The sequence below is a fragment of the Patiria miniata genome, unplaced genomic scaffold (assembly GCF_015706575.1).
Source record: "Patiria miniata isolate m_02_andy unplaced genomic scaffold, ASM1570657v1 HiC_scaffold_6, whole genome shotgun sequence".
NCBI classification, from domain to species: Eukaryota; Metazoa; Echinodermata; class Asteroidea; order Valvatida; family Asterinidae; genus Patiria; species Patiria miniata.
Window position 1 is genome coordinate 9,377,995 of NW_024037073.1, and position 24,260 is coordinate 9,402,254.

General features: G+C 40.6%; 1 protein-coding gene across 1 annotated transcript in view; it reads left to right on the forward strand.

Annotated features, from left to right (window-relative positions):
• The first annotated feature begins 219 nt into the window (after positions 1 to 219).
• The window catches only part of LOC119743464 (ubiquitin carboxyl-terminal hydrolase 24-like), a 28,755-nt gene continuing 4,714 nt past the window's right edge, over positions 220 to 24,260 (forward strand). The window contains exons 1-7 of the mRNA XM_038219875.1: positions 220 to 406; positions 1,261 to 1,364; positions 3,049 to 3,162; positions 4,291 to 4,516; positions 5,284 to 5,376; positions 5,633 to 5,744; positions 6,348 to 6,469. Of these exons, the coding sequence (XP_038075803.1) occupies positions 275 to 406; positions 1,261 to 1,364; positions 3,049 to 3,162; positions 4,291 to 4,516; positions 5,284 to 5,376; positions 5,633 to 5,744; positions 6,348 to 6,469 (903 nt within the window). The 5' untranslated portion in view covers positions 220 to 274. The remainder of the gene's footprint in view (positions 407 to 1,260; positions 1,365 to 3,048; positions 3,163 to 4,290; positions 4,517 to 5,283; positions 5,377 to 5,632; positions 5,745 to 6,347; positions 6,470 to 24,260) is intronic.

A 24,260-nucleotide genomic window follows, 5' to 3' on the forward strand; every position in this document is an offset into this window, starting at 1 on the left:
TAGAAATCTTCCGTTTTGGTTACGGGCACTGACAAGTATCCGTACTAACTGACTATAAAATCTGCCAGCATGCCAGGGGGATTGCGCAAGTTTCACTCACGGAGTCCTTAAGCCCCTGGTTGTCAAAATCGTTTACATATCGACGAGTAAAGCTATTTCTTGTGTTTTCCCACCAGTTTGGAACCAGTCAATTCCCCCTGAGCTGTCCCCATACCACGACGGCGATCGTCTCAGCGAGCTGACTGCTCTGGTGCGCAAGTGGGAGCACCGGGGGATGTTCATGGACCGCATGCCGCCAGGGATCCAGCGCGTCATACGCGACAACAACCTCCAGTTCCTGTGGAACCGCGCCATCTATGACACCGATTACTTCACCTTTGTCCGGAGCCTTGCATCCTGCAATGTGGTGAGTCCAAAAACAGCTTCAGGGATTTTTTTTGTTTACAAAAAAGTGCCAATTCTGGCGTGAAAACTTGTTTACCACACAATGATAATAGTTGGGCAGATCATTAAAATGTAAGTTAAGATACAAATGCTCAACACAACTATACCTTTCAAATTTGCTGACATTACTGCACGAAGGAATTTCAGGGTACAAAACTCAAAAATCCTCAAAAATCAAGCCGTTGGAGTACACTTCATCATACACACAAGCCCAACTTCTTTGGTTTCATGTGAAATACGCCCACCGTCAGCATGGGATTTTCTGCTATTACTAGATTTTCAAATAAACACCGCCCAAAAAAAGAAAAAAGTCCACACTCATTTTAGGGTCATAATTTTGAATCTGATCGTCTTATGATAACGTCATTGATATAGACCTGAGGGGAATTTAGCTACATTTTGATGCCCAGTTTGCTACCAAAGACTGTAAACTGTCCAACATTGACAATGGTTCATGAAAAATGATGCAGTTGGTAAATTTGCAAATTATATGTGAGAAGGTGAATGGAAGTTGCTGCGTGACAATGTTACAGTGCCCAAAACGAACGGCAGGGAATATTGATTGCGCAGTGCTTGTATATGCATGATAGCACGAGGAATTGAATTACCCGCGCTTTGTTCGGGCACTGTGCAGTTGATAGGCGCCAATTACGGGCGTGCAGTTTGCGCTGAGCAATTTCTCCTCGCGTAATCTTTAAATTTGCAACTTTTGGTATTTGCTTATAAAGTGTACCCCTAAATCATTACCCTGATCGAGAATACTTTAAAAAAAAAAAACTCCTCTTCAAAAATATTGCTCTTCTTGTCAATCTGCAGTCCTTCACACTGAGCAGTTACTACGATTCCTGTGCCGTCACCAGCCTGCAACTAGCCTTCCAGTTTCTATTCAACAATTACTTCCGAACCAAAAAGAAACCCAGGTGAGTTCTGAGGGCAGCATTCCATTTGACTCTTAAAGGGCCCTAGCCCCATAAATGTGGCCTATTTCCTGGACTGCCTCTGTAAACATAGGCCACACGTCCACATGTACAAAAATCGTGTCGACTTTGCCAAATTTTGATTTTCACATTTAGGCTTAGTTTGTAGGATTTTTTTGCTTTAGAAGCATACTCACCCACTTTATAGGCTATTCAGAAAGTGCTGCCTTTTTCAGATGTCAAATTTTTGTGAAATTTCATGTTGAAATTTTGATACGCAAACGTGTAAAAATGAATCTTGAAATTTCACAAAAAATATACATCTGAAAAAGGCAGCACTTTCTGATTAGCCTATAAAGAGGGTGAGTATGCTTCTAAAGAAAAAAAAAACCTACAAACTAAGCCTTCATGTGAAAAGCAAAATTTGGCAAAGTCGACACGATTTTTGTACATGTGGACGTGTGGCCTATGTTTACGGAGGCAGTCCAGTAAATAGGCCACATTTATGGGGCTAAAAGGGCCCATGCATTGTAGATAGCATTTATTTAATGCTATCCTTCAAAATGCATCTTTGTGTTCCATTTAACCTTATTTTAAATTTCATATTGCCATATCCAAGGGTATTTTGATGTCTTTTTGTTTTTATGCTAATTCAAATTACCGTATTCATGTGCAAACCTGTGATGTCATTCCGGGCAGAAACCACAATGTTACAGCTATTTCAGCACAAAAAGTTCCTATAATTTTGGATATTTTGCTGTCATAAATTTTCTTTTCTTTGGTGATTTGTTGTTGTGTAAGTACATGGCAGTTAACCAATGAGCATTCAGAAAAATTGAAAGTGAGGCTTGGAAGGCATAAATAGTCTGGCACCATCCCATTCAACAGTTGACAATTCATAAAATACATTCAGGGAACACGATCAAGAATGGCTTCCTCGTGCAAAAGATGGATAGCCTGAGCCGAACATTAGTATCGGCCAGGCCCCTAACCAGCTTGAAACCATGCATTTATAACTGCACCATCATACTTTGATCCCATTTATTATGACGTCTCCTCATGATAAAGTAAGTAACTTTATGTACCACATGGCTGCAAAAATCTATTATTGGTTTCAATGGCAGTAGGCCAATTTTTGATAGACCTGTTGCTAACTACTCAAATTTGGTGAGCAAAGCAACGTTTTTCACATGCAGTAGGAAGCAAATAAAATCTTATCAGTTTGATATGTCAGTTAAAACAAAACTTTCCAAAAAAAGAGAAAAAAGCCAACATATAAATAGTGATTGGTTGTGGTACCTGCTGCTATGGAGTAATGAAGTGTAACGTCATTTAGAACCAGAAAGTGTAGTGCAGACGAATGGAGTACGCGCGCGTGTTGGTTTTCTGGCTGAATCACGCGCTCATGTCTTTGACACACAATTTGTTCGCGTGACGTATTCACTTCGGTACTCCATATCAGTTTTAAACCAGCCAGCCGACCCAGGCAAGCTCGGTGGATGATTGGATAGACATCTGCACTCGTAACCAGTTGTGTAAGTGGGAGGTTGTTGGGTCGAGTCCCCCTGGAGTAAGCGTGTGAATTTTTTTTCTGGTAAGCCCTTGGACAGAACTGATTGGCATATCATAATATATTTTACAAATAGTAACTCCTCAGATCTAATTTCCGCTGTAATACCCAACGCAGGTCTGATATAGGCGAGTGGTGGGGCTGCATTGAGCAACTGGTCATCCAGAGCAAGGAAGGATCAACGTGGGCGCTGACTTTCATGGCCAGTCCGCAAGGCCAGACGTACATCAAGTGAGTAACTCTTCACGGTTGAATGAGTTGTGTGTATGTTGGCACATACATGTAATAAACACCCTCTCTTGTTTTACTATACTCCCGTGGACAATGCTTTGTGTTTTCCTTTGTCCCTGTAATAAAACACACTCCCATAGACTAAGCACACAAACCTACCGCAGAGGACCGTTTTGAACAAAAGACCCAACTCCCGAGGACTGAAAGGATCTGTTGTTGTCTCTTTGTGTGTCTGTCCTCGGGGGTTATCTTAGAACAAGTACACAAATGTTGTTTCTCGCACATCCGCTGAATCCAATGCAATGATAATATGTACGGCAGGAATTACGACTAGCACCCAACAGTGAAATTTTTGAGGCCCCTGAAATTTGTTCTTACAAGAATAACACCAAAACGTCCAGATTTTTATAGGGTGCGTTTGTTTATGGTGTAAATCGAGGGCACAAGTGCAACATCATCGATGAATTTAGGACAGGTGTAGCGTGAATATCCGACTCCATGAAATGTGGACTCATTGGTAGTATTGCGCACGCGTGAGTACGATACTATGCTATTTTTAGGATCGTTTCGGGAGAGTGACCAGTCACGTGCGAGGGATTAACCAATAATAGGGAAAAAGGGGTCCGATTTTCATAGGAGTCGGATTTTCATGTGACACAGGAACCAAATCGATGAGAGCTGTTGCGAAAAAAGTACAAACAAAGGAAAAGGGAAGAGGAACAAAAGGAAATCCTTGATTTACACCATAAACAAACGTGTGTGGTTGTGTGGATGTTTATGCTATAAATGTGATGCAATCAAGCTACATGAGTCGTTTGTCGGGAAGTTTCATTTGGAGATACAGGCCAAAATAGGGCCACTTCATCACATCACTTCATCTCATCTCTTGGTGTTCTGACTTCCATAATTTTTTAACTAAAGGTGGTATCTGCATGCGGTTTTCACAGCAGTAATGCTGAGATTGCGCTCTTTTCAAATCTGTAATAACAAAAATTTTGACCGGGGTCGACAAACGACTCATTCAGCTTGATCGCATCACAAATGCTCTCTTGGTGTGGTTTAAAGCCCAATTGGGCACATTACAGGACGTAATGTCAATTTACGATTGCCTTATTTTCTTTCTTCCAGGCAATTTTTACTCGAGTGTCCCACACGTGAGGTCCGCATCGCCTTTGGCCGCATCATGCAGTACATCCTGCAGAGCTTCGTCCACTTCAGTCCGGCCTTGGTGTCTAGTTCCCAACCTCTCAATAGCCTGATCGAGTACCTGCTCTCGCTGCTGGACAAGGAGGTGCCAGACCACTGCAAGACGTGCCAGCAGTACTTCTGGCTTCTCAGCTCCTACCTGGATGCGGTGAGTTCAATAAATGAAGAGGTTGCTTCCAAAATGCATTAAGCGCCACTTCCTTACCGTCTAGAATCCTGCCCTCTGCCCAGAAATTTGTTTCAACGGCTGTTAAATACTGAACCCTCCTTCTGTCTGAACAGTCACAGACAGTCAAAAAAAATCAATCTTCTTCCCCTGCCATGCCTTTTACACAGGCTAGTCACCAACAGTCAGATCATAAATCAAGCAAGCACTGCGACTAGTCAAATGAAGTCAACAGACAAAAACAGACAGGTGATTGGCACAGCTGGCATATTAATCACTCGCAGTCAAAGCATAGCTTTATCAAGTTACATAAACAGTCACAACCAGTCAATCCTGTGTTATGTAGACTGGGAACGCTTAACTGTGGAAAACAGTCACTTGATTGATTTTGACTGAAAGGACAACTTTGCACAGAATGTATGTTTGCATAGGAGCGTTACACAAAATTCAAGAATACATGTACAACAAAGCAAAATCTGTAGTTCAGAAACAGTTGTTATACTGTGTATGTTCTAGTTTTGGAGTTGGTCTGGAGCTGGGTGGAGTTCAACCTGGGGCAATATCAATCACAGGGTTGACACAGGGTTGAACATTTTCAGAAGTGAAATGCTGCATATTTTTGACCGTCCGTCAACCCTGTGTCAACCAAACCCCGAGATTTGTGTTAAAAGGCCTTAATGGTGTTTAAATTGCTACTAGAGGTTTAAAAAAGGTATCATTTAAAAATATGTTGTCTTTTCCACTCATAGGACATTGTATGCTGCAAACATCTGTTCACTAAGTCTGCCGTGCGGCGGATCGTAACGTTCCTCTTGGGCCCACACACTGCACAGAACGAGGAGGTATGTAAGGCAGTGAAAAACAGTTAAAACGGTGGTAGTGTTTAAAATTCCGTAACTTGAAAAGTACACGAGTGATTTGAATGATTCTTGTACTAAAAGAAAGCTTATGAATTGGGCTTTCACATTTTAGATTTTGAAAGTGCTACATGCAGAACTTCACTTAAACTACAGTCCCGACATTTGGGTTTCATTTTGTTTCACCCTGTATTAGGCAGTTCTTTTCTTAAGACTTTTATTGATTTTTTTGCCTGCGTAGGATGTTCAGACGAGGCGATGGACGTCCCTGCAAACCAAAGAGTTCACTTATCTCCACACGATGCTGGCTGTCATGATCCTGTACTGTGAGGTCTCCAAGTTCAGAACAATCGGTAAGTCTGGCTGTCTGGTGTATGGACTGTGCATAAGTACTGTACTACTCTACTGCCAGGAGCATGGTGTTTGTGCCCTTGGGCAAGACACGTAACTACAATTGCCTCTCTCCACCAAGGAGTATGAATGGGTACCTGTGAGAGGACCAAATGTACGCTGATATCGGCTGCTATGTGGTCTCGTGGCCTGATGAACGGAGAATATTTGTAAAGCATTTTGAGATCGTTGTTATAATGGAAAGCGCTATATAAGCATTACAATTTTGGCTAGGAACCATCCTCAATCCTCCAAAATCAATGGAGGAGTGACCATTGACTCAATCCTTTAAAATTCACTGTTAATGGGTTGAGGCAGTGCTGATGACATTCAGAAGCAGTGCGGATGATATTGAGCACAATGCAGGGCTCAGTAATGCATGGCTGCAAAATAAACAATGCAGGATCCAAAATGAACGGACACTTTTTGCCATTCAGCCTCAATCTTCCAAAATCCTCCTAAACTGCCATGAGGATTTTGGAGGATTGAGGATGGTTAGAGTTAATTTTCATATCAGAATAGCAATGATTGAATTGGACTTATTGTGGATTACTGTTAATCCCCAGATCAAGGGGATTATCCACCGAGGCAGCGGACATTGATCATCCCCACCAGTAAGCCGCTAGCCATGCCCAGCGACATGCAACAGATCCTCTTTGCCACGGAAGGCATCAAGTACATCCGGGAGGTGAGTTCATAGGTCGCCGAGGTGACCATTCATCTTACAAAAACCCTTCAAGGGTGCGTTTGGGCGTGTTACTCTTGCTACTCCTGAGTGCAGGAAAATGCTGCGTGCGTATCACTCTCGGTGCAGGAGTATACTCCCGGTATGACGGAGAGCATACCCTTGCTAACCCGCGGGTCGTACTCCTGCCGTTTGTGCGCTCAGGAGTATACCCGTGTTAACACGAGTAACATGCTCAAACACACCCCAAAAGTTTTATCAAGAACCGTTGGTATACTATTGGATGATTTCCTAAGTATGTCACGTTATCGTTGACCACGCGTACGTTGTGGGGAAGTTTTTTTGTTTGTTGGGAAACTTACGACCAAGTCGTTGGAAAAAACCTGACTTTTCTGAAATACATTTTGTTTGCAATCAGTTGCACATCCGTGAATGGGTGTAAGCCGGTTAGTCTGGTTCCCTGACCTGACAATGCCCCGCCAATTATAAATTGCTCCATTTCATCTGAAGTAGGGTCAGGGAACCAGGCTACAAGAGCAGCATGTTTTTTCTTGGTTTTTCCCAGCATCTATGAACATAAAACTTTTAATAGGTTAGTGTGACAATATTTGCTATGAAATATACTAACCCCCAAATCTATCAATTTCTGAAAATTGCAGAAAAAACAATTAGTTTATATAACCTTAACTTCCTATTGTAAGGTAGGAATGCTCCGAGTTTGTTGTCATTTTAAAGCTCATGATGTACCGTAGTGGTAACGTTGGTGAATACCCGGAAACGGACCAACTGATTTAATGACCAAAACCTTCTTCAAAGGTACCTAATACCCTGTGAAATTATTCCACTTGAAATGGTATTGTTTGGAAGAAAACAATCATTGAATGTGGTTATGCCCCATCGGTGAAGCCGAAGGGGCATACTGTTTCCGCCTTGTCCGTCTGTGTGCCAGCGTTAAGGGGAAGGTTTTTATTGTTAAGGAAATAAAAACCTAGTTATGGGGACTTTCTGCTGTCCCCATAGTGTCTTTGGCCCCATAATACCATGGGACAACAATTGTGTAGTCCCCACTGTTACGGACCAAGAACAAACGTGTGGGCGTACACTATATACATCCGAGGACTGACAGACAAAGGGAGGACAACAGATTCTTTGTTGACTTCAACGTTCATCATTTATGTGCTTAGGCTTTGGGAGAGTGTTATATTACAGGGACAAAGGAAAACACGAAGTTTGTAATTGTTAGGGAAATTAGGACTGAGTTATGGGGACTTTCTGCTGTCCCCATAGCGTCTTTGGTCCCCATAATATTGTGACGGCATGCCCGGGATCTCCCCCGGCCAAAGCGAAGTTGATAGGGACCAAGTCTGACTCATATTGGAGTGCAGCTGATCTTCCCAAGCCCAAACTTTCCCAAGACGAGAGACCACTCAGAGCGACGTCAAGGCTTAGGGAGCAGGTCTGTTTTGGAGGAAATTTACCGCCGATTATGATGATTGTGATTACTGTCTGTTAATTGTACAATAAACCTGCAAGAAATACACCTTGACAACAGGATTGTCAGCACAACAATTACAACTGTAATTTATTATACAATAATCAAGAACTATACAGTTATAACTGGGATCTAATTGGGCTGATCTATTACCAGGGTCACTTAATTATAGTTGGGAGACAACCCGACCACTTCTCATATAAGCAGCAATGCGCACAGCATCAACAATGTACAATAATGTAAACAAAACACACCAATGTAAGTAATACACACCAATGTAAGCAAGTGCACGCCAATGTAAACAACACGCGCCAATGTAAGTAATGTACAGCAATGTAAACAATACATCTACGCCAAAATAAACAATACATGCCAATGTAAATAATACACGCCAATGTAAGTAATACACACCAATGTAAACAATGCACGCCAATGTAAACAACACAGGCCAATGTAAGTAATGTACAGCAATGTACACCAATGTAGACAATGCGCGCCAAATATACAGCAATGTAAACAATACATTTACGCCAATGTAGACTATGCGCACCAATGTAAGTAATGTACAGCAATGTAAACAATACATCTACGCCAATGTAGACAATGCGCGCCAATGTAAGTAATGTACAGCAATGTAAACAATACATAAACGCCATGTAGACAATGCGCGCCAATGTAAGTAATGTACAGCAATGTAAACAATGCATCTACGCCAATGTAAACAACGCGCACCAATGTAAGTAATGTACAGCAATGTAAACAATACATCTACGCCAAAATAAACAATACATGCCAATGTAAATAATACATGCCAATGTAAGTAATGTACGTAAATGTAAACAATACACGCCAATCTAAGAATGTACACCACACCAGCATATAACCCGTTCAGCCTTGTACCTGATTACGCTTTTTTCATGCAAGCTAGTGTCAGCATCGCACAGTACATTCACTTGTATGGCTGCGCGCATCAGCATTATATACACAGCGTAACTTAAGCAAAGTCACGGCCTGAACACAGCTTAATGAAGCTTAACGAGTTAAGAACTCATGAATCAAAGGCAAAGGTCATTATGGTTAAAACAATAGCAATAGTTTTCCCCAGCATAGCACAAACAAGACTTGTCATATCAACTTAAAACTTGGTATTTTATTTAAGCTGGGGATCTTCTCATAAACCTGTCACTTTTTGGACCCCTTAGGCCAAAGATTAGGATTTTTATGATTATTAAAGACAGGAATATTTTTTTTCAACATACACATGTAACTCAGGAAAAACTTGGCATATCAAGTTGAGACTAAGTGCATTTGTGATCACAGCTACGTGGGTAGTTCTTAGGATTGCCAGTCGCTTTCGGACCCCATAGGCCAAATGTCAAAGTTCTAATTATTAAAAAAAAATGCATTCCGGATGTGCTCTGGATGTTTAAGCACAATACATGGCGCTAGCGAGTGCCGTGCTAGTAAATATTGGGGGCCTCGTCAGACAAAACACAACGGCGACTTGGTTTCAAGTTAAATGGTATGGGCTTATAGCAGCCTGGTATTAAATATGTTGCTTTTCCATAAATTAAGTTGCTCGTTTTCATGGAGCTTCATGATCATTTAATAAGGACTCTTTTATTTGGAAACGTTGCTGGTTTTTTTTGGAGGGGAAGGGTGTGGATAAAGTAATAACAAACCACTGAGCGGTGGAACTTATTCACTCAATTGTGCTTTCAAGGCTTGATCATTTTATGGATTTCAAAAATTTAGAAATCAAACTTGGGTATGTCAATATAAGCAGCATGTTAATCACAGAGTTGTGTTCGTACATGAAATTAAACATTATTGAACATGATTGCACACGGACAAACAAAGCATAATCTTGTAAAAAACGTGAAATGCGGGAAGTCCTATGTTCTGTAGACCTCTATTTTTATGCCCCGCGGCGAAGCCGAAGGGGCATACTGTTTCCGCCTTGTCCTTCCGTGGGTGGGGGTGTGTGTGGGTGAGCTTGTCTTACATACGCAGTGTGGACTTCCGAACAAAAGACGTCCACATAATGTAGGTAGCACCGACGTTGTGTGGACTTGCCCACGTCCACACAGTGTTTCCCCATTTCTGGAAAACAGGTTTAGAGGCATTTTTGGGTTAGGTTTATCTGTAGCAGAATGAAGAGAAACACTAAAGGGAATCATAGAAAAAAAATTGGGTTGAAAGAGTTTTCACAGTTTGAGAAAAATGAGTTTTTTCACTGGTTTTTCTTAACTACACGAAAGCAATGGAAAGTCCACACTAGTCATGTGAAACAAGTATGGGTGGGTGTGTGTGTGTGTACGGACAAATCTTGTCAGCGCGATAACTTGAGAAATACCTAACATATGAACTTCAAATTTGGTTTGTGGATTGTTCTTGGTAATCCGAAGAAGCCTTTTGCATTTGGGGCCAAAAGGCCAAAGGTCAAGTTCACAGTGGCTAAAACAATAGAAATCTTGTCAGCGCGATAACTTGAGAAATACTTTACATGTGAACTTCAAATTTGGTTTGTGGATTGTTCTTGGTAATCCTAAGAAGCCTTTTGCATTTGGGGCCAAAAGGCCAAAGGTCAAGTTCACAGTGGCTAAAACAATAGAAATCTTGTCAGCGTGATAACTTGAGAAATACTTTACATATGATCTTCAAATTTGGTTTGTGGATTGTTCTTGGTAATCCTAAGAAGCCTTTTGCATTTGGGGCCAAAAGGCTAAAGGTCAAGTTCACAGTGGCTAAAACAATAGAAATCTTGTCAGCGCGATAACTTGAGAAATAATTAACATATGAACTTCAAATTTGGTTTGTGGATTGTTCTTGGTAATCCTAAGAAGCCTTTTGCATTTGGGGCCAAAAGGCCAAAGGTCAAGTTCACAGTGGCTAAAACAATAGAAATCTTGTCAGCGTGATAACTTGAGAAATACTTTACATATGATCTTCAAATTTGGTTTGTGGATTGTTTTTGGCAATCCTAAGAAGCCTTTTGCATTTGGGGCCAAAAGGCCTAAGGTCAAGTTCACAGTGGCTAAAACAATAGAAATCTTGTCAGCGCGATAACTTGAGAAATACTTTACATGTGAACTTCAAATTTGGTTTGTGGATTGTTCTTGGCAATCCTAAGAAGCCTTTTGCATTTGGGGCCAAAAGGTCAAGGGTCAAGTTCACAGTGGCTAAAACAATAGAAATCTTGTCAGCGCGATAACTTGAGAAATACTTAACATATGAACTTCAAATTTGGTTTGTGGATTGTTCTTGGTAATCCTAAGAAGCCTATTGAATTTGGGGCCAAAAGGTCAAGGGTCAAGTTCACAGTGGCTAAAACAATAGAAATCATGTATTTATTCTGAGATTATAGGGATTAGGGATTAATTCATATAAAACCTACAGAAGACACTAATGCTGTCAATGAATGTTCCATGTGACCAAGGTACATGTAAGTTGATGTTAAAAGAGTGGTGTTATGTCATGGGAACTGTCACCGTTGCGGGGCATTTGTTTTTGTAAACACCTCTGACTTGTTTCTTCATTCCCTGCCTTTTAGTTTGATCGCTTCAATTTTCAATTTAATATAGGTTGATGTCTTTAAACTAATTTGTACATGTACATCCACAACCCTTTTGTAACTAATTTAAATGCAGGTGTGTATATGGTATCGATCAACTCACTCTTATGTATTATTATTTCAACATAATTGCCACCCGTTGTGCAATGGGAAATCTTAGCTGGGGAAATAATGTAATTGTCACCTGCATCATCACAACACAGCCCACAAGCAGAAGTGCATTTTCGTTGAAACAGTTTGTTGCCATGTTGTCTTGATTTTTTTTTGGATTCCTTGCTTATTTTGATCGTTTGAATTTGCTATTCCTGTTGGTTGATGTCTCTAAACCAAGTGATACATACCCATGTACGTGGTCAACCCTGCACATGCTAATTTATGTGCAGGTGTGTATGTGATAACACTATGATCCTGAGATTGCCATGAGCCAATGTACTCGCCATCTGCACTGAAATGGAGAAGTTTTCTTCTATTATATCCTTCTTTGTGTGAGGCAAGACAGTAAATATCACCTGCATCATCACAACACAGCCCGCCAGGAAAACTACCACTTTGAGTAAACAGTTTGTTGCCATGTAAGTCAACAGCCATCAGCAAACCCTCCTTGCTGTTGGTGTAAATAAGCTGCTTGTTGCTGAAGATCAAATGCGCATCAATCTTTGGAGCAGGCAGTGTTCTGACGAGGGAACCATCTGGGTTGTGTAGAGATATCTGTTCCTTGTCCTTGTAACCCACTGCTATCAGATTGCTGCTGTCCACTGCCAGGCACGTCGATGTGCCGTCCACGCCGGCCTCTTTACCTGGTAGAAACTGATGAAGGAGCTGGTATTCCTTGTTGAAGATCTTGACTGCAGGATTGTCTAGGATCAGAAGTTGATCATCCTTGTTGATGGCTAGAGCTGTTGCTCTCTGTATGTCATTAGGGTCATGGGGTTTGTTTGGTTTATCTGGGACAGGTTTGTAGGTCTTTGTAGACATCACCTTCCCCTTTGGATCCAATGTACGCAGTTTATTATAAAAGAAGTACGTCACAACTATTTCACTTGTGGAGTATGCTGCAAGATGGTCTACAAGATCTATAGCTGTTGAGGTTTCATCTCTCTCCCATTTCTCCTCCAAGAGCAGAGTCCCAAGCTGACCGTCCTCTTTACTCTCCTTAAAGCCAAGGAATGACTTCCCATGCTTGATATCCAAACTCTTATACACTCTCACCTGCTCATTCAATTCCCACAGCATTTTCTTCTTGGACTTTAGGATCTCATAGCACGTTGCTGTAGTCATCACTTCATTCACTTTACCCACAATCTGCTCAGACGTTTCTGCATATGCAAACTCTGTATCACGTTTAGTGGCAATGGCCCTGGCCTCCATTTTGAGTTGTTTTTCTTTCTCTCTGATTTTGGCAATTTCCTTTTCTGCTTTCTGTGAAATTTGAGAGTAAGTTTTTGCCAGCATCTTGTCAAGTCTGTAACGTGAATGACCTGAAGAGGGGTTGGCAGAAACAAATTTTTGAATGCATTCTTGTGTTTTAGACACGGATTCTGTTACTTCTTGTTTACATTTATTGAATGCCTCGTCGATACCTTCATAAGAATGCATGGATTCTTTGTGATCAATGTTTGTGCATTCATTGCATATGAGGACATCACATGTGTCACAATACAGACAGAGATCTTGATCTGTATGCTTGCGACACTTGGGAACTTTCTTGAGTTCAGTGTCCTCTGTTATTTCCTGAGACTCAACATGTAGCTCTGTCAAAGCTACAACCTTGTGACCCTTTGTCAGTACTGCCATTCGATTGTGTGCCTTCTGGCATTCTTGACAGAGATAATGCTTGCAATCCATGCATCGAGAAATAGCTTCGTTCTCCTCATCACATGCCTGACACATGACTTTTAACCCCTGACCTTCAGTCTGCTCCTGTTGATTGACTTCCTTTGATCCTCCAGGAAGCATGTCCACACCAGCTTCAGTCAGGGCAGTTTCCTTTCGACACAACGGACAGACAATTTTCTTGTCGTCCTTATTTTGTGTCACTCTGAGTTCTTGGAGACATTTCAGGCAGAAGCTGTGTGAGCAGTCTAGCATCCTAGGATCCTTGTACTCAGTGTAACAGATAGGACATTCTTGAAGTTCCTTCTGAGACTCATCCAAGACTAGATCGGTCACCCCTCCCTCTGCCATCTTGCTCAGTTGTACTCTACATGTACCATATAAGAGTGGAAAGAAAAACGAACTTTCAACTTATGCATACTATAAGATACTGTATAAATATAGACTGACTCATGTTCAGTATACAGTGGAACGCCACGATAACGCACATTGTTGGATCCACAGAAAGTGTTCGTAATAATGATCGCTCGGTATAGTGATTTTGAACTGCTGGTACCCTCTTTTGACCAATAGTGAACTGGCATTTCTCACATTCCGCCGCCGCAAGAGGAGTCGTCACGAAACGTTTAAGCAATGTGTGGTTGTCCCTTTTATTCCTTGGGCCGGGTGGTTTTCCCTTAATTTTATTCCTTGGGGAAATAATAGCCATCTGTCGCTTGTCGACATTCACACACGATGTAACTATGGGTCATTTGATGTTCGGGAATTAAAAGGGGCCCAAATAGTGTTTAATACATGTACAACCGGTAGATTTTTTGTTAAGCTATTGACTTTTTTCAACAACAATTAATGCTCGGTAGATATTGTACATTAAAACCGGGAGCCAAGGATGATGTTCGGTATAGCCGAATGTTCGGTATAGCGGTGTTCGGTATAGCGGCGTTCCACTGTAGTTCACTTACAGTTTAATTGTATACATGTAGATGTAAATATGTGTTTAAATCACTTCAATTTTATGCAGATTAAATCAGAAACATACATGCACATAACAATATGAAGTTAAATAATCAAAGAACATCATGACAGTCAATATTTCTTCTTCTTGGATACATGAGAGCACAATGCAGTCTGTCATGGTGTTATTCATTATATTCCCCTGTGCTGCTGCATTAACAACATTATACAACATTTGCAATCATCAACAAACAAAAGTACCAAATTATTTTGAAATATCTTACTGGACTGTTAGCGAATGACAGTCTAAATAAATCCTGTAAAATCATCGCACCTGGTGTGCTGACATTTTCACGAAAGTGGTATTTTTGTATAAATTTTAAACACTGGTGGGCCAACCAGCGTTTGAAAATGCTGGCTGTTTTTTCAAATACTGCCCCCCCCCCCCCCCCCCATTTACCATATTTAGTTAATCTGAATATTGTTTGCAATCGATCACACACCTATGAACGGGTACAAGCCTTCTAGACTGGTTCCCTGACCTTACAATTTCCGGACGTCTATAAATTGCTCCTTTTCAATTTAAGTTGCGTCAAGGAACCAGACTACAAGAACACAATTGTTTTTCTTGGTTTTTCTAGCATCTACAAACCCAAAACGTCAAACAAGTCAGTGTAACAATATTTGCTGTAAAATACTAACCCCCAAAATCTATCCATTTCTGAAAATTACAGCAAAGGCAAATGTTGTATATTCCCATAACATTGTCCACCTACCTACAAGTTCAACAGACCTGTTTATGGGCAGTTTGAACTAGTTTGTTGCATGCAATCTGTCAGCAAAATCAGCCACACCCTACTATTACTACAACAGCACGACTGTATGTTGTGTACACGGATTGTCCAATACTGAATAGTGTTGTGGATCAAGAATTTAAGTTTGCCTGAAGATAGAGATAGGACTGTCAGAAAGAATCAAAGGACAATCCATTTTGTCTGCATGGGATACAGGGCCCCAAAAGCTAATTACATTGGCTTATTCCATTCGGGTCCCATGGTGCTGTATTTCTCCTGTGCTAGCTTCATTATCATCCTCCACTTACCTACAATGTAGCTGTTTTATGGGTCGAGTTCAAAACTTGTCCCCCTTTATGCATACAGTCTGTCAGCAGAATCAGCCACACCCTACATACACTGCTACATGTACTACAACAGTGCTCACTGCTGTACTGTACGTGTTGTTCACGTTGTATAGTGCCTCACTACCACAGTCAAGTTCACTTTACTGAGTTGTAACAGCTTTCATTGCGACGTCACAATTGAACTGTTTCCTCGTGAACATTATTTCTCATCCTCCACATACCTACAATGTAGCCGTTTTATGGGTGCAGTTTGAAGTTTTTTCCTGCATACAGTCTGTCAGCAGACTCAGCCACACCCTTCTTGTACAGGTAGGCCCATGTATACTACAACAGCACGACTGTATGTTTTGTTCACGCATTGTCCAATATTACTGAATAGTGCCTCGCTACCACAGTCAAGTGCACAGCAACGGCTGTCGCTGTAAATGTTGAACTATTTCCTCATGAACACAATTCCCAGGTTTTTATGAATAGATTTTTATGAGACACCTCTGACCTCAAGCTAGGCCCAATTTCATAATGCCGCTTACATGGCTTAAGCACAAAATTTGCTTAAGCACAAAAAAATGTTACTTAATATGTTACCCACTGAAACTCTATGCGATTGTTATGCTAAGTAAACAACAGCTAAATACCGGTCACAAGCAATGTACATCCCATTGAGTTTTGGCCGGGAACATGATTATATTTAAAACAAGTTTTTTTGTGCTTAAGCATGCTTAAGCAGCTCTATGTAATTGGGCCCTTAGCTGTCCTGTACTTGCACATTGTACCGGGCTGCTCTTGTGCATGTACTGTAGGCAGAGGGATCGGTGTATTACAATTGATAAAAAGTTGATGAGGATAACCTGTATGGGTTATTCCACCGTGTTGGGAACAATGTGTGACATATGACCATATTATGAAAAGTATGAATACCTTGCTAGCAGTTGCTCTACATAATATTTTTTGTTTCACTACTGCCGAAAGTTTTTAAATCATTTGAATGTATTTTGCCAAAAATATGAGCAAAAATGTCATTCGGACGTCGCATTTGTCACTGTATGTACCGCTGAAGAACGAGACTGGAAGTCTGTTTTGAATTCTTGACCCCATTTTATTTGCATACCGCTGATGCAGGTGAAAGCTAAAGGAAAATACAAACATTCATATCAAATATTACAATCACATAAACATCAAAATACACGATTAAACAATTACATAAATAGATTAAGAGAGAATATTAGACCAATTGTGAACGGGCAGCACCTTATCGACAATATACTCGGTTGCGGAGGAGTCAACAATTAATTTTAATAAAATACAATTAATCCAATGAATTATTTAAATAAAGAAACCCACTGATATTAAACTTACAATTGTTCCCCGGGTAAGGAATCATCGGCACACAGTGAGGTATACGGGTGAAACAGTTGTTGGGTGTTCAGGGATTTACGGCGGCATTCTGGGATTCCCTTACAAAATAATGTGAATAGCAAATAAATAAACATACCACAATGAAATATAATTCACAGATATAAATTATATAATAAATTGGTATCCCCCAAAATCTATACTTTCTATTTCCATGTACCGGGGTGAAGGCCTATAAAATAAGGGCGTTGGCTCTAAGGAATCTTAGGTATTTTGGCATGAACTAAAACACACGTATCCATTATCGAGCCAGGCGCTAGTAATATAGTATACGGATAAATGCTTACAGGGAATTAAATCTTCAGAAATAAACATGATATTAATTAAAGTAAAAAAATTAATTCAAGTAAAAAATACTTACAAATTGTTGGCTACCGACAAGTGAAGTGAGTTGGTCGGGAGCGTGAACGCAACTGATTTGAATTTCCCACACGCCGGGGTGGCGCAAGCGAAAACATTACGTCATGGCGTACCATAGATTCCTAAGTAGGGTTGGTCGGGGACTGACTAGATTAGACTTGCAAATTATGTAGTTAAGGGTTCTAAATAGGGGAAATAGTTACTCAAAGGGGAGAAAATTAAATATGGGAATAAATACATAGCGGCGACGATAACAATATTTGCACTGTGTCAATGTCTATTAAGCCGGCGAGAAAAAAAGTGTAGAAAGTCTATAGGATTTGGGATAGAAAACATGAAGAATAAAAAAAATACAGCAACAAAGGCTTTTCTGCAAGGTTATGCGGAAAAGCCAATCAGATTTTCCACACATTTTTTTGTGGGCCGCAGAGAGGCCCATTGCATGTTATAGGCAGTCTGTTACATGGGCCCATAGCTCTGGTCTGGGTGACATGGGCGTCGCTAGGATTTTTTCTAGAGGTGGGCAAAAAATTTTTTTGCCAAAAAATGCTTGTATTTCTCTAGAAATTCTCGATTTATCAGTTTTAGAGGGGGGCAGGGACATTTTGCCCCCCCCCCCCCCCCCCCCCCCCCCCCCCGCACTCATTAAATTTACACCACTTTGTCTTCGCGCCTCTTTTTCGTTTTCTTTTTCTTTTCTTTTTTTTTTCTTCCTTTTTTTCTTTTTTTTTGTGTTGCTTTTCCGGGGGGGGGGGGGGGGGGGGGGGGGGCAAGTGCCCCCCCATGCCCCCCCCCCCCCCTCGCGACGCCCATGCTGGGTGACCATCCATAGTGGTTAAAACTCGAGATGAAACAGTAGTCATCTGCAATAACCAGTGTTTTTGGTAATCATTGTCAATGAAAGGTTTGTTTTCAGTTATGCAAAACAATGTTACACAATCATTGAAATGTAGGTTAAATAAATAAACCACAGCAAGAAGGAGAGAACTAGTCACACTGTTTGGGTAAATGAATGGAGAATCATCATTTTATTCTGAGGCTACAAATGCCTGATCAAGTTGAATGCTTGATCAAGTACCCAAGACCAAACTACTAAAACCAAAGGCTCCAATGCATACATGTGCTCATAATACAAAGCAGTATAAAAGTTAAGATAAAAGGGGCATTTAATTGAAAATGTTGGGCAAAACCAAGATACAAAGAGGGCTTGGTTGGGAAGTTAAAGTTAGTGTTTTTGAATCTCCAATAAGAAAGAAGCTGATCTACATTGTAGTCTCAAAAGAAATGTAATCGTTTGTATAGAACATTCCAAGGTATAACGTTACATTCTTATGGAGCTGGCCCTCGATGATTTGCGTTTATTTTGCAAATGTTTAGCAAATCTCTTTCAGCCCAATTTAAACATTTAAACCTTTAGCCATGTCACACAGGCTGCATGCCACCTGCACCAGTGTTTGCACTCAAGCATGTTAGTTACAAGAATATACATTAAATAGTTATGGTGCACAGCAAACGAAGGGCAGCATCGTCACTGATCTACAAAGAAGATCATTCATAATGGACTGTCTTTGCTTTGTAAATAAAATGGTTTAAAGTGGTCCTTTAGTATTATTAAATGTGTGTGAAATGCATACGAGGGCAGATACAGCAAACATATACAATGCGGGTTTGGTTTAAACATTTTGTTCAATTAATTGTAAATGGATTTAGAATGTTTATCATTTCAATGTTTAAACGGCACCCTTTACCACCAACCACGCACAAGGGCAACAGCATGTGCGCCTCTCATGTCCTAGCTGCTCTACTCATATTCATAATACAAAACAGTCTCAATATTTGAGAAAAGTGCACAGAAACTGCAATGAACCAAGTTACAAAGAAGGCTTGGTTTGGAAGTTTATCTTGCTGAAGTTTGTGTTTCTGAGTGTCCAATAAGAATAAAGCTGGTCTCATTTGTTTTAACTTAAAAAGGGATCTATTGAAAAGAACATGGAGTACATACTTCGTCTCATGGAGATAGCCCTTGATGAACAGACCATTCTATTTGGCACCGCCCACCATGCATGTAGGCAACAAATCGTTCACCTCTCCTTTCTTAATAAATACCGGTATTACATGTGCCATTACAAATTTGTACACATCTATGTCGGGCATAAATCATGGCCGTGATTGGTCAAAACTTCCTGGAGGGGGGCGTGTGGATTTGTCTATAATTGCCCACCTGTTTTCATGACAAATGGTGAAGTACGGAACATATGTACTGGTAGCTGGAAATATAAATGAATGTTGCACGATCAGTATTTACACTTGTACCGTATCTTTAAGCAATACAGGTAGAAGTAGAGAAGAACTTGCGACACATGCGGGTTTTTTTTTTTTCAAGACTGATTGAAAATATTAAGCTTTTTTTTCAACCTACAATGTACATAGAATACTTCATGTAAATATTTATTGTTATATTTCTGAGGCGATGGTATCAGTTTGGAACAAATTTTGTCATTTTGGGAAATGGGAAGTTAAAAAAAATATATCAAATTAGCACTCCCATTTAAACACATGGAAGTATGTACAACTGTACAAGCTCCAAATAAGTTTGCACATATGACTAAGGTTGATGTACATGTGTAAGATACTAAATGTAATATAACACATGCAAACTTTCTATGTACATGTTTACAATCCCATATCCTGCTCAAAGTGTTTCAAGTCTGTCCTGTTTGTGAAGTTGCAATCAGAAAGTTTTTGTACATTGCACATGTCCAATGTCCATGGATGCATGGAATTGTTTTGTAGAAACATTGTCTCGTTACCATTTTTGTACATTCGTTTATTTTTTATTCCTTGCCTTTTGTTTTGATCGTTTTAAAGGGAATATACAACATTTGCAAACATCGAAAAATAAAACTACCAAGTTTTTGCGAAATACCTTAACAGGATGTTGGTAAATGACAGTCTAAAGCATCCTGTAAAATTATGGCACCTGGTATACTGTCATTTTCAAGAAAAGTGGTATTTTTGTATCAGTTTCCAACGCTGATCGGCCGATCAGCGTTGGAAACAACTCCCTTTTTTTCAAATACTGGCCCGAATTGACCATTGCACTTGTTTGCAATCGATTACAAACCTATGAACGGGTACGAGCCAGCTAGACTGGTTCCCTGACCTTACAATTCCCCAATGTATGTAAACTGCTCTGTTTCTTCTTATATGGAGTCAGGGAACCAGACTACAGGAAAATGATCGTTTTTCTTGGTTTTTATAGCATTTTCGAACCCAAAACCTCCAAAAAGTCAGTGTAACTATATTTGCTGTATATTTCCAACCCCCCAATTCCATCCATTTCTGAAAATTACAGCAAAAGCAAATGATGTATATTCCCTTTAACAATTATGTGTTGGTTGATATCTCTAAACCAAGTGATGCATGTACATGTACACAAGATCAAGCTCCCGATCTGTACTTGCAACTGCTAATTTATGTGCAGGTGTGTATGTAATATCAGAACCATCCGGACAGTCCCATGAAGCAATGCACTTGCCATCTGCACTGAAATGGCAAATTTTATGTGAGGCCACAAGGTAAATATCACCTGCATCATCACAACACAGCCCACGAGGATAACTACAACTTTGAGTAAACAGTTTGTTGCCATGTAAGTCAACAGCCATCAGCAAACCCTCCTTGCTCCAAATGGCATACATTAGTCGCTTGTTGCTAAAGACCAAATATGTACCAATCTTTGGAGCAGGCAGTGTTCTGACGAGGGAACCATCTGGGTTGTGTAGAGATATCTGTTCCTTGTCCTTGTAACCCACTGCTATCAAATTGCTGCTGTCCACTGCCAGGCACGTTGGCGTGCCGTCCACGCCGGCCTCTTTCCCCGGTAGGAACTGATGAAGGAGCTGGTATTCCTTGTTGAAGATCTTGACTGCAGGATTGTCTAGGATCAGAAGTTGATCATCCTTGTTGATGGCTAGAGCTGTTGCTTTCTGTATGTCATTAGGGTCATGGGGTTTCTTCGGTTTAGCACGGACACGTTTGTAGGTCTTTGTAGAAATCACCTTCCCCTCTGGATCCAATGTATGCAGCTTATTACTGCATACCACAACCATTTCACTTGTGTAGTATGCTGCTATACATATATGTCCTGAGTACCATTCACGAAGTTCAACTTTTGGAAAGTTCTCATCCCTCTCCCATTTCTCCTCCAGGAGCAGTGTCCCAGGCTGACCATCCTCTTCACTCTCCTTAAAGCCAAGGAATGACTTCCCATGCTTGATATCCAAACTCTTATGCACCTCCACCTGCACATTCAAATCCCGAAGCATTTTCTTTTTGGACTTCAGGATCTCATAGCACGTTGCCGTAGTCATCACTTCATTCACTTCACCCAGAATCTGCTCAGACGTTTCTGCATATGCAAATTCTGTATCTCGTTTAATGGCAATGGCCCTTGCCTCCGTTTTGAGTTGTTTTTCTTTATCTCTGATTTTGGCAATTTCCTTTTCTGCTTTCTGTGAAATTTGAGAGTAAGTTTTTGCCAGCATCTTGTCAAGTCTGTAACGTGAATGGCCTGAAGAGGGGTTGGCAGAAATGAATTGTTGAATGCATTCTTCTGTTTTAGATATGGATTCATGTACTTCTTGTTTACATCTGCTAACCGCTTGGTCGATGCTGACGTGAGAATGTATGGATTCTTTGTGGTCAAAGTTTGTGCATTCATTGCATATGAGAACTTCACATGAGTTACAATACAGACAGAGGTCTTGATCTGGATGCTTGAGACACTTGGGAACTTTCTTGAGTTCAGTGTCAGTTATTTCTTGGGACTCACCAGGTAGCTCTGTCAAAGCTACAATCTTGTGAGCTTTCATCATTACTGCCATTCGATTGTGTGCCATTAGGCATTCTTGACAGAGATAATGCTTGCAATCCATGCATCGAGAAATGGCTTCATTTTCCTCATCACATGCCTGACACATGTCTTTTAACCCCTGACCTTCAGTCTGTTCCTGTTGATTGACATCCTTTGATCCTCCAGGTAGCATGTGCACGCCAGCTTCAGTCAGGGCAGTTTCCTTTCGACACAACGGGCAGACAATATTCTTGTCCTTATTTTGTGTCAGTTTGAGTTCTTGTAGACATTTCAGGCAGAAGCTGTGTGAGCAGTCTAGCATCTTAGGATCCTTGTACTCAGTGTAACAGATAGGACATTCTTGAAGTTCCTTCTGAGTCTCATCCAAGACTAGATCGGTCACACCTCCCTCTGCCATCTTGCTCAGTTGTACTCTATATGAACCATATAAGAGTGGAAAGAAAAACAAACTTTCAACTTCTGCATACTATAAGATACTGTATAAATATAGTCCTTGGGGAATTATAGCCATCTATAGCTCTTTGACATTCAAACATGATGTATGGGTTGCTCGATGTTCGGGAATTAATAGTGGCCCAAGTAGTGTTTAATACATGTTCAACCGGTAGATTTTTTTTTTAATCTGTTGACGGTTTTCAACAACAATGTTCGTTATGTTCTGTACATTAAAACCAGGAGCCAAGGATGATGTTCGGTATAGCAGAATTTTTTTCGTATCCGCTCTGTTCACAGCTAGGTACCCCCTCGCCGGTAAAGAAAGTACAGTTGGGGGTGACTAAACGAAGCCATCTTGCTTGACTGCAATATTTTGCCGCGAAGGGCGGCCACTGCATGTACATAGTACAAATCCCCTGGTTTACGTGCATTACACAAGGAACGTTGGGCACATGTCAGCTAGCGATATTGATGTGTCCCACCCATTGAGCTCCATTAGTAAGATGTCCCGCTCATGGGACGTTGTTGCTAGGTAAAAGGGCGCCCTCTTTTGTTGGCGCATGGAACAGTTGGCATACATGTAGATGTAAATATGTATTTAAATCACTTAAATTTTATGCAGATGAAATCAAAAACATACATGCACATAACAATACGAAGGTAAATAATCAAAGAACATCATGACAGTCAATATTTCTTCTTCTTGGATACATGAGAGCACAATATGCAGTCTGTCATGGTGCTATTTATTATATTCGCCTGTGTGGCTGCATCAAAGGGAATATATACGGTACATTGACATTTGCAAACATCAAAAAACAAAACTTCCAAATTATTATGAAATACCTTACTGGACTGCTAGTGAATGACAGTCTAAAGCATCCTGTAAAATCATGGCACCTGGTGTGCTGACATTTTCAAGAATAGTGGTATTTTTGTATTAATTTCAAATGCTGGTCAGCCGACTAGTGTTGGAAAAAAACTGGCTTTTTTCAAATACTGCCCCCCATTTACCATATTTAGTTAATCTGAATATTGTCTGCAATCGATCACACATCTACGAATGGGTACACGCCTTCTAAACTGGTTCCCTGACCTTACAATTCCCCGACGTCTATAAATAACTCCATTTCAATTTAAGTGGCGTCAGGGAACCAGACTACAAGAAAATGATTGTTTTTCTTGTTTTTTTCTCAAATATCTACAAACCCAAAATGTCAAACAAGTCAGTGTAACAATATTTGCTGTAACCCCCAAAATCCATCCATTTCTGAAAATGACAGCAAAGGCAAATGTTGTATATTCCCTTTAACGTCATCCACCGGTACCTACAAGTTCAACAGACCTGTTTATGGGTACAGTTTGAAGTCGTTTCCTGCATGCAGTCTGTCGGCAGTATCAGCCACACCCTACTATTACTACAACAGCACGACTGTATGTTGTGTACACGGATTGTCCAATACTGAATAGTGCCTGGCTACCACAGTCAAGTGCACAGCAACAGCTGTCGTTGTGACGTAAATGTTGAACTGTTTCCTCATGAACACAATGTCTCATATGGGAAATTCCCAGGTTTTTATGAATAGCTTTTTATGAGACACATCTGGCCTTGCTTGCAGTTGCTCTACATAATATTTATTGTTGGGTGTTACTTTCACCACTGCAGAAAGTTTTTAATCATTTGCATGTATTTTGCCAAAAAAATATGAGCAAAAA